The sequence below is a fragment of the Eptesicus fuscus genome, chromosome 9 (assembly GCF_027574615.1).
Source record: "Eptesicus fuscus isolate TK198812 chromosome 9, DD_ASM_mEF_20220401, whole genome shotgun sequence".
Classification (NCBI taxonomy): Eukaryota; Metazoa; Chordata; class Mammalia; order Chiroptera; family Vespertilionidae; genus Eptesicus; species Eptesicus fuscus.
In genome coordinates this window covers 27416905-27427546 of record NC_072481.1, presented here as the reverse complement: position 1 = coordinate 27427546, position 10642 = coordinate 27416905, and the positions used below count along the sequence as shown (strand labels likewise).

The following is a 10642-nucleotide window of genomic DNA, read 5'->3' as shown; positions in this document are numbered from 1 at the left end:
GTGGGAGGCAGAGAAATATCAATGTGAGAGACACTAACTGGTTGCTTCCCACACACGCCCCAACTGGGGGCGGTCCTAGACCCTCTCCTGGGAACTGGAGCTATAAGCAGAAAGGAGATGGCGCAATGTCAATTAGTCTGCTCAAGGCATATTAAAAGATTGTAACCATCCTTTTCTTGGGGTTGCGCTACTGTCCAATGAACGTCTAGTGAGGGCAGTACTGCTAACGCCTGAACAACACATTCGCATCAGGTTGGGCTCTGCTTTACTTTGGTGCAATTTAAAAAAAGATTGTGTGGCCCTAGCTGGTTTGGCTCAGTGGATAGAGTGTTGGCCTGCGGACTGAAGGGTCCCGCATTTGATTCCAGTCAAGGATATATGCCCGAGTTATGAGCTCGATTCCCAGTAGGGGGCGTGCAGGAGGTAGCTGATCAATGATTCTCGTCATTGATGTTTCTCCCCCTCTTCCTCTCTGAAATCAATAAAAATACATATTTTTTAAATTCTGTGGGTGCCCTCCCAGTGTGTCTCAGTGGTTGAGGATCAACCTATGAACCAAGAGGTCACAGTTTAATTCCCAGTCAGGGCATTTGCCCCTGTTGTGGGTTTCATCCGCCCGATCTACTAGCTAGTACATATAACACGCACTGGCAATTTAAAAATAAGCGGTGACTCATGCATGTGTGATACATATAAAGCTCTCACTGGCGCCAACTGCACGTGTGTGTTTCAATCTGCCGTTGTCAATCGTGAATTTGGTTGTTTTTGTTGACGTTCTGAAGCTGAAAGTGGTGTCGTGGACAGAATATATCTGAAGACCAACTATCAGCACAATGTACCTCTGATACATCTCTGACACTTCTATTATAAAGGGTGAATAGTGATATTAAAATATTCTAATTAATTTCCTTTCAATGTGCACGAATCCGTGCACCTGACCCCTAGTAATCCCCTATAATAAAAGGCTAATATGCAAAACAACCCAAGGGTAGAATGACCAGTTGCTATGACCTGCACTGACCATTAGGGGGCAGACACTCAACTCAAGAGCTGCCCCCTGGTGGTCAGTGTGCTCCCACAGGGGAGTGCCACTTAGCCAGAAGCTGGGCTCACTGCTGGTGAGCGCAGTGGCAATGGCAGGAGCCTCTCCTGCCCCCACAGCAGCACTAAGGATGTCCAACTGACGGCTTAGGCCTGCTCTGGAGCAGGCCTAAGCCGTCAGTTGGACATCCCCCAAGGGCTCTCGGACTGCGAGAGGGTGCAGGCTGGGCTGAGGGACCCCTCCTCAAGTGCACGAATTTCATGCACTGGGCTTCTAGTATATATATATAAAACCTTCTTAGGAAAATACAGGAAAAACTTTTTTTTTCCCTTTCAGAAATAGGCTTATTTTCTAATGGAAAATATATTCATATTCTTAAGAAGCATGACAGAGATAATATGACCTTGACAACTCAAAGGAAGCTGGAGAAAGGGTGGGTGTGTATGTAGGGAGATAGCAGGTCCTGGGGTTTGTTCCCAGACTGCAGTAACTCCTGGGCCTCTAAAGGCTTTAGTATAAAAGTACCATTTTTTTTCCTTTACAAGGAGAGTGCCCCCCTCACCCTGCTGCTGCCACTTTTGCAGCCTATTCAAGGGTGCTTCTGTAGTTCCCGCCTTCTAGGATAAGCACTTGGGGAGTGTAAATAATTATTTCCCATATTTTCCTCTTTCTGAATAGATTTACAATATGAAATCTTGCATATAAGAAGAGATCTTAAAAACAGAAACAAAACAAAAAACCCTACAGTAAATGAATGAGTACTCACAAAAGGGTAGACGGGACATTAGTCTTAGAATCTTGTCTCACACTAACCCAGCAGAGCCAATGGGTTCTGAGTGGCACAAAGCCCAAACAGCAGAGACAGAGGATTCCCTATGTTCATAAAATGGCAAAGTGCAAACTAAGTCCCCCAAAGATAAGAAAGCAAGCAAAGAACATCAGTCAGTAACCAAGTTACATTACAGACAGACAAGAACTTCCACTAGCTAAGCTTTTCCAGTGGCTGATGCCTTGAAAGGGAGCAGGAAGGGTCCCCAAGATTAAGAATTCTTGGCAGCTGCTGGGAAGCTCCTGCAATCCCTGCCATGGGTTTAGCCTGCCATAAGTAGCTGGGTGGGGCCCCTGGTAAAGTGAAATATGCCCCATCTTTAAACAAATTAAACTAAATAACAAAGACACAAAACAACAATCACAAACTAAATAACAAAGACACAACACAACAATCAACAGAGACACTCCATGTATATTTACAGGTGCACACAACCCACAGACAAGGCAATAAATCAGAGTTCTTCCCATAGATCTTTCAGAAGATATCTTACAGTGCCTGGGACTTATAGCTAGAATGCTGCCCAGAGGGCTCCCAGGTGGGGTTGCCAGTGAACACCCATAAACAGACTGTTGTTCACAGATATCATATTCTGCTCTTCATAATAAATGTTGACTGGCATCCAGAGTTGTTTTGCCCCAAATCTGCCAGTCCCAAGGTGTCATATGGTAATTTTCAGACAAAGCATTAAGGAGTCCTTTTGTAAATGGACTGTTAGCCCCATTTTCTCTAATACTTCTTATTTCTTTAAAGGTATTAAAGGAGAATGGTTCATGTATCTGATCTTGCTGATCTTGCATAACTGGGCAAGCCAAAAGCTTTCCTTCTAACATAGCTTGCCTGACACATGATCCCATAATTGAGGATCTAGTTTGCTGGAGGCTAAATCCAACAACAGTTAGCATGTTAATGCAAAAAGAATCATTGGAAGACCAATGGACTTTCATATTCAGCAGGGCTCAAAACCAGCATAATATCACCCTTCTGTGGGCTCAGTAGCTCAAGGCAATTCCCTAACCTGATAATCCTTATACTGTTTACCAAACTTTACCTTTGATAGGCCTGTATTCATTGCTAAAGGGAAAATGTGTATTCAAGTAAATAAAAAGCAGACCGGCCAGAAGTTGGTGAGCTTCTCCTCTAGAGAGAGGTTTCCACCTGGCCCCCCATGCCTTCTAAATTCATATTTCTTGTATAGCATTTTCATTTATGCATCGGTCCCTCCTTCAGATCCTGAACCCCACCAAGAAGGTTGCGGCACTAGTTGATGAGCCTTCCCACACCAGAGGCGGAGGATCAGGAAAGGGTTCCTCTGAAGGCATGGCCTTAGGTATTACAGGCTCTACTTCAGGAGGAGGGGGCGGTGGTAAATCCTCCCATTGCTCTGTAGGCTTTTGATCCCCAATATGAAGTGGGCATCGTGCAGAAATTATAATAGTCTGTAACAGGCTCTTTAGTTGTTCTTCTGTAACAGAGGCATCACCTGCTTTTAATAACTGTTTAAGCACTGTGATATATTACTGTTGTTCTGTAGACAGCTGTTGTCCCATTGTGAAACCTCAGCTGAGAAAAAAATCCACTCAAACTTGGAAATCCCCACTGGGCTCCAATGACTTATTGTGCAGTTACTTTAGTTTTCTACCTCTTCGTTTTCGAGGTTTCTGCCACATCTCATTGCTTTCCTCATTCCTAACACAGAGCACCACTTGCCGGAGCTGACCAGCACACCCTGAGCCATGGATGAATGATTACTCTGACACACATTTCTGTGAAACAGAGGGCTAAGAGACCACTTGGCTATAGGAACCAAACAGCCTCATTTGCCTGCCTCCTTAGGCTTTTATTGTAGCAACAACTTGAACTAAAATTAAGTTCTGGATCAGGGGTCCTCAAACTTTTTAAACAGGGGGCCAGTTCACTGTCCCTCAGACCATTGGAGGGCTGGACTATAGTTTTATTTATTTTTTATTTTTATTTATTTATTTATTTTTTTTGGACTATAGTTTTAAAAAAACTATGAACAAATTCCTATGCACACTGTACATATCTTATTTTGAAGTAAAAAAACAAAACGGCAAAAACACCCGCATGTGGCCCACGGGCCGTAGTTTGAGGACGCCTGTTCTAGATACTATCAGCAGGGTAAGTATCCTTGAGAAGACACATGCATCTGCAGTGTCCTTTAAGCAAGGACGTCTAAAAATTAAACATAAAGATTCCAGTAAAACATCCGGGGGCTCAGACTTGTTTGGAAAAGTCAAGGCAGGGTCAGCTGCCTTTGGCCAGCACCCTGTAAAGGCTCCCATCCTTTCAGAGACTCCTCCTTACAAACTTTCCAACCAAGTCCCATGCTTCCCCACATATTCCCACATTCTTTGGGTTGTCTTTCACTTTATATATATACTAGGGGACTGGTGCACGAGATTTGTGCACTTGGGGTGGGGCCCCTCAGCCCAGCCTGCGCCCTCTAGCAGTTTGGGACCCCTTGGGGGATGTCTGCCTGCTAGCTTAGGCCTGATCCCCCTGAAGATCAGGCCTAAGCCAGCAGTCAGACATCCCTCTCACAGTCCGGGGCTCTCACAGTCTGGGATCCCTCACTCCTTACCACCCTCCTGCAGCGGAGGCGGTAGAGGCTCCCGCCACCACCGCTGTGCTTGCCAGCTGTGAGCCCAGGTGGCTTCTGGCTCAGCGGCACTCCCCCTATGGGAGCACACTGACCAAAAGGGGGCAGCTCCTGCATTGAGCATCTATCCCCTGGCCGTCAGTGCATGTCATAGCAACCGGTCAACTGATCGTTTGGTCAACTGGTCGTAACAGTCGCTTAGGCTTTTATATATATAGACTAGAGGCCCAATGCACAAAATTCGTGCAAGAGTAGGCCTTCATAGTCACGGCTGCCTGGATCCTTCCCTCGCAGCCACAGATCCCCCACTGGGTCCTCTGGCTGCAGCCCCGGCTTCGTTACAGAAGGATGTCGAGTCTAATTAGCATATTATGCTTTTATTATTTTAGATACTAGGGTCCAGTGCACAAAATCGCACGAGACCCAGGACCCAGAGTCCCGCAGCTTGGCGGGACCCAGAAAGAGTCCTGCAGCCACCTCTGCCACTGCCACTACAGGAGGCGGGACCCAGAAATCCACCCATGCCTCTGGTCAAGTCCTCCAGAGTCAAGTCCCCACTCACCTGTGCACACCTCACCAAGCAAGCAGCCTCCTGCTGATTGGTCGTTACCGCATGATGGAGTGATGACCACAGGTTTTTTTATATAATAAATAATTGATTTCAGAGAAATTTGGATTTTATTCTGAATGTGCTGGAAGCCAATATGAGATTGAAGATACAGAAGAAAGAGATAATGTTGAGAGAATCCCTTCCAATGAATGAGATAGTATGGAGCCAACTATAAAATCAAGCAGTTTATTCCTTAAAAAAAAAGACAAAAAAACTGCCCTCTGTCTGGCCTGTGTGGCTCAGTGGTTGAGCACTGACCTATGAACCAGGTCACGGTTCAATTCCTGGTCAGAGCACATGCTCAAGTTGTGGGCTCGATTCCCAGTAGGGGGCGTGCAGGAGGTAGCCAATCAATGATTCTCTCTCATCATTGATGTTTCTATCTCTCCATCTCCCTCTCTGAGATCAATAAAAATATATATATTTTTTAAAAACAAAACTGCCCTCTGCTCTGTGTTCCTCTTCAGTCACCACCCTAATTCTCTCTTCCCCTTCAAACTTCTCAAAACAATTATCTACATATATTGTATCTTTTAAATGTCCCCTTGTTTCAAGTTTTTGGAAAAACTAATCAAGTTTTGTCCAGTTCATTGCACAGAAACTGCTCTTGCCAATGCCACTCAACAATCCAATAATCACTTTTTAGTCTTCCTTTAACTAGACACCATAGTAGCATGAGACCATGACATGACCCTCACCCTGTGCTGTCTGTCACTCTAATTGCTCCTTCTGGCTCCCTTGCAAGCCTCTTTTCTCTACCTCGCCTAGAATGTTGCCATTCCTCAAGCCTTGAACCTAGGCCCTCTTCTTCTATTTCTTTATGCCAGAGGTTGGCCCACTACTGTGTACTGATGGGGCCTAGGAGCTTAGTGGTTTTTGTTTGTGTTTGGGAAAAAATTCAACAGCATAGTATTCATAACAAATGAATCCCAGTATCCATAAAGTTTTATTGGCAGGCAGCCAGCCATATCCATTTGTTTACCTTTGTCTATGGCTGCTTTCACACTACAACAGCAAAGCTGACACAGAACCTATAGCCCACAAAGCCTGAAGTATTTACTTACCTTTTACAAGAAAAGTTTGCCTTGTGCTGTTTCCCTAGATTACTATATTCATTCTGGCAGCATTAATTACCATTTATATACCAATGATTCCCAAAAGAACATCTTCGGTCCAGATCTCTTCCATAAGGATGACCAGACATGAACATTTAGCTGCCTGTTGTCACAGAGAGGGAGAATTCCCTTTTACTTTTAGTTCTTATGGCTGGACTAATAACAAGAGTAAAATTGACATAACACTGGATTAACAGGAAAAAAATCAATTTACATGTGTACATGGGAGAATCACAATATGATGGTCAGATAATAAAATGAGGCTCCAATAACTGATCAACCAGGCATCTTTTTAAAAATATATATATTTTATTGATTTTCTACAGAGAGGAAGGGAGAGGGATAGAGAGTTAGAAACATCGATGAGAGAGAAACATCGATCAGCTGCCTCCTGCACACCCCCCACTGGGAATGTGCCCACAACCAAGGTATGTGCCCTTGACCGGAATTGAACCTGGGACCCTTGAGTCTGCAGGCCGAGGCTCTATCCACTGAGCCAAACCAGTTTCAGCAAACCAGGCATCTTTTTAATATTTTTGAGAAACTGACAGGACAAAGAAAGTCAGTGCTCATAAGAAATCTAAGCAAGGTTTGGGCTTGAGTAGTAAATCAGAAAAAGCTAATGCTTGTTTCTACAGATTGGTCAGCTCTGAGCTACTCAACTCTGTCAATAAGGGGTTTCTCTCCCAGCTGGTGTGGCTCAGTGTAGGCCTAAGAACCAGGAGATCATGGTTGATTCCCAGTCAGGGCAGGTGCCCGGGTTATGGGTTCGATCCCCAGTGGGGGACAGCAGGAGGCAGCCGATCAATGATTCTCTATCATTGATGTTTCTCCCTCTCCCTTTCCTCTCTGAAATCAATAAAACATATTACAAACTAAATAAGGTGTGTCTTTCAGGTGCAGGGAGATTTATTTTCTGCATTTAAGGAGACAATGGAAAGTCAGGTGCCCTTCTGTTTCCCAAGTAACTAGTTAACCTATATGCCATTGTGTGATATTTTGGGGTGGCCTGTCTTGGGCCTCAACACTGCCATTCCCACTTACATGAGTCACCAAGCTCCTACCTAAGACTACTCCACTTCAACAAAAATGGTACCAATATTCATCCAGTTGATCAAGTGAATTATTGACAATCCTTGACACACCTCCCTCTCCCTAAACCCCAACATCCAATTTCTCCCCAAACCCTTCAAAACAAAACCCAAGCTCATCCCTCCTTTCCATCTCTACTGCCTTTCCCCCTTTTCCAACGCCCCCGCCCCCACATCTCTCACCCGGGACCACTGCAAAAGCTTCTAAAACGAGTCTCCTCAAAGGGTAAACAGCCAGGCTACTCCCACTCCCCCTCGGCTGTGCCCGGGCCTAGACAGAGCCTCAACCTCCACCAGAGCTCACGGCTCGCGATGCCGCGCGACTCCCAACCTCAGGCCCTCCCCACCCCTCCCTCCCCCTCCCCCACCCCCTCCCTAATCCCATCCCCACCCCCTCCCCCTCCCTAATCCCATCCCTACCCCCTCCCTAATACCCTCCCAACCCCCTCCCCCTCCCCTCCCACCCCCCTCCCCAGGGTTTTAGAGCTCAGATTCCCCTTTTAGGAGGAGGGTCTCCCGCGTTCGCAGACTCGTGGTAACTGCGGGGCCTACGACGCGGTCGCAAAACCGTCGTAACTTACCACGTCGTAACTGCCGGCTACTTTCTACGTAGGGTGTGGCTACGTTTTACAAACCGGCCCGTGAGTCTTTGCGTTTTCTCTTTCCAGCCGGTGCCGAGCTATGGGTGAGTGTTGCTTGTGTAAGGGCTGGGGTAGAGGAGCGAGTTCAATCCGGCGCCATCCTGCCTCTCAGCCAAGTTAGGAGGGTGGGCGCGCGGACCCTCGGCCACGAACAGCCATGAGGAAGTTTATGCTCAGGTTTGTGCCGCCGAGTCCAGCGCTGGGGTCCGTGCCAGAGCCCGAGCCGGGGCTGCAAGCGGCACCAACATGGCTGCCGCGGGAGAGGGTGCAGGCGGGGCGGCACGCGCGTGATGACGCCTTAGGACTGCTGTGAAATCCCCGATGCTCCGTGGGGAAGCCAACCTTGGAGAACTGAGCGTGCCGCCCGCCCTGCGCGGGGTCTGGAGCTGGCTAGGGCTGCCCGCGTCCCAGTGGTTCAAGCTTCCGCACCCCGCACCTCCCAACAGGTATCTCTCGGGACAACTGGCACAAGCGCCGCAAGACCGGGGGCAAGAGGAAGCCCTACCACAAGAAGCGAAAATATGAGCTGGGACGCCCTGCTGCCAACACGAAGGTGCGTGCGGGGCCTCGCCACCCGGAGGCCCACTCCGGCGGGTCTCCACGTCCGGCTCTGCGCGTGGCTGTTGAATCTTGGGTGGCCCCGTGACGTTTTGGGAGCGAATGGCCTCTTCGTCGTTACCTGTTGGGTAAAGACGAGAGAGGTTGCGCGGAGACGTGCTGTTAGGGTTAAAGGGCTCCGCACGTGCTGGTTAGAAACCCGGTGTTTCTGTCGCATGCACACTTGGTTTACAGTGTTTGGGATCAAGTTTTCTTTTTTTCCTTGGAGGTAACTAGAGTGATGAAAAAGGTATCCTTAGGCGTGGTGTGGCCGTCTTGGCCACTTGTGTGCCACTTGCCAGTGCTAGGACTCGTCATAGTTACACTGACTGTTTCCTCCATCCGGCCAGGCTCCCTTTCCTCCCGCGCCTTGCTTTCCTTTATAACCTGGTCCCTGTCTCCTTGTGCTTCCCAGATTGGACCCCGCCGCATCCACACAGTCCGAGTGCGCGGAGGCAACAAGAAGTACCGAGCCTTGAGGCTGGACGTGGGCAACTTCTCCTGGGGCTCAGAGTGTGAGTGAGCGAGGCCCGGCAGGAGTGGGTGGGAACTCTGCCTGGGAACTCGGCACCTACAGCCTCGGAGCTTCAGTACGTGCTTTTAGCAGGAAGTCCATGGCCTCCACCCAGACACTGAAGTTTCTTCTTGAAAGACCCTGAGGCTGTGGTAATTAGAGCTGTCTCTCCAGCCTGTACTGGAAACTCCTGTGGGCTCAGGGAGGGGCTGGATCTAGAGACTGTGTGTGTGGTTGTCAGCCACCTCCGGAAAGATGGGCTTGTGGAACATGAGCTGATGCCCCATGGCTGGGTACTTCGCCTTCGGCCCTATTAGGCTGGGATGGGAGGGCAAGGCCAGTTGGCCTTTGGTTTACTCTGCTTGATTCTGAATTTCTCCTGTGAGCAGGTTGTACGCGCAAAACAAGGATTATTGATGTCGTCTACAATGCATCCAACAACGAACTGGTCCGCACCAAGACCCTAGTAAAGAACTGCATCGTGCTCGTCGACAGCACACCGTACCGGCAGTGGTACGAGTCCCACTACGCACTGCCCCTGGGCCGCAAGAAGGGGGCCAAGCTGGTGCGTGTGTGGGGAGCCAACCTCCCTGTAGGGTGGGGGGAGGCCAACCTGATTACAGCCTTCTTGTGATGAAATTCTGTCCAGTTCTGCTACTGAATGGAAAGAGAAGAAAGCCTTTAGTGCTGAGGAAGGCAGAAGTTGGGATGTGCGGGGTTCAAGGGTACCATGACAATCCTTCCTCGAGTTAGAATTTGGGGACCCCTAGCTAACCCATCTTTGTCTCCTTTACTTAGACTCCTGAAGAGGAAGAGATTTTGAACAAAAAACGATCAAAGAAAATTCAGAAGAAATATGATGAAAGGAAAAAGAATGCCAAAATCAGCAGTCTTCTCGAGGAGCAGTTCCAGCAGGGCAAGCTTCTTGGTAAGATGGCCGTTGCGTTGGGGTGGTGGGTGGGTCATGAGCTATTTTACTCTTGCCTCGGTCCTTTGGACTGCCAGCCATGTCGTCTAGAGGGTTCACAGGACAGTTTAATAACAGCAGCATACAAATCACCATTTGGTCAACCCATTAGTGTGAAGCTAAAATCGGAAATGGTGGGCAGGAGTCCATAGGCCTGGGTGAGCAGAATTCTGAGAAGTGAGTGCCCAGGCTAAGGGGGGCTGTCTCAGTGATGAAAACTTTGTCCAGTTCTGCTACTGACTTTAAGTGACGATAAAGTGTATCTGAGGAGACAACAGGTTTCATGCCTGACCCCCCCCCCCCCCAAATACCTAAACCAGTGTATGCTTTTAAGGGCACATAACTATGGGTAAGACCACATTGCTGTTTTGCTGAGGCCCACATATTCTCTCGGCAGCATGCATCGCTTCAAGACCAGGCCAGTGTGGCCGAGCAGATGGCTATGTGCTCGAGGGCAAGGAGCTGGAGTTCTATTTGAGGAAAATCAAGGCCCGGAAAGGCAAATAAACCCTCTTCCCTCCTGTCTTAGCTCATGTAATAAAGGTGTTTATTCTAGGTTCTGTGTCCACGTCTGAATACTTGGTCAGCACGCTATTAGAGTACTCTAAATCCC

General features: G+C 48.1%; 1 protein-coding gene and 5 non-coding genes across 6 annotated transcripts; all 6 read left to right on the top strand.

The window, feature by feature from the left end:
- The first annotated feature begins 164 nt into the window (after window positions 1-164).
- On the top strand, window positions 165-290 carry LOC114235076 (U4atac minor spliceosomal RNA). The gene has a single exon (XR_003621255.1). It is a non-coding gene; the product is annotated as a U4atac minor spliceosomal RNA (small nuclear RNA).
- A 7602-nt stretch (window positions 291-7892) lies between these two features.
- RPS8 (ribosomal protein S8) lies at window positions 7893-10584 on the top strand. Its single transcript, XM_008161549.3, has 6 exons — window positions 7893-7995; window positions 8398-8504; window positions 8964-9063; window positions 9452-9627; window positions 9861-9990; window positions 10427-10584. The coding sequence occupies exons 1-6, from the start codon at window positions 7992-7994 to the stop codon at window positions 10534-10536; spliced, it is 627 nt and encodes a 208-aa protein (XP_008159771.1). The 5' UTR covers window positions 7893-7991; the 3' UTR covers window positions 10537-10584.
- LOC114229752 (small nucleolar RNA SNORD55/SNORD39) lies at window positions 8234-8313 on the top strand. The gene has a single exon (XR_003615691.1). It is a non-coding gene; the product is annotated as a small nucleolar RNA SNORD55/SNORD39 (small nucleolar RNA).
- On the top strand, window positions 8780-8883 carry LOC114229755 (small nucleolar RNA SNORD46). Its single transcript, XR_003615694.1, has one exon. It is a non-coding gene; the product is annotated as a small nucleolar RNA SNORD46 (small nucleolar RNA).
- Window positions 9689-9757, top strand: LOC114229754 (small nucleolar RNA SNORD38). The gene has a single exon (XR_003615693.1). It is a non-coding gene; the product is annotated as a small nucleolar RNA SNORD38 (small nucleolar RNA).
- Window positions 10233-10301, top strand: LOC114229753 (small nucleolar RNA SNORD38). The gene has a single exon (XR_003615692.2). It is a non-coding gene; the product is annotated as a small nucleolar RNA SNORD38 (small nucleolar RNA).
- Window positions 10585-10642: the final 58 nt, after the last annotated feature.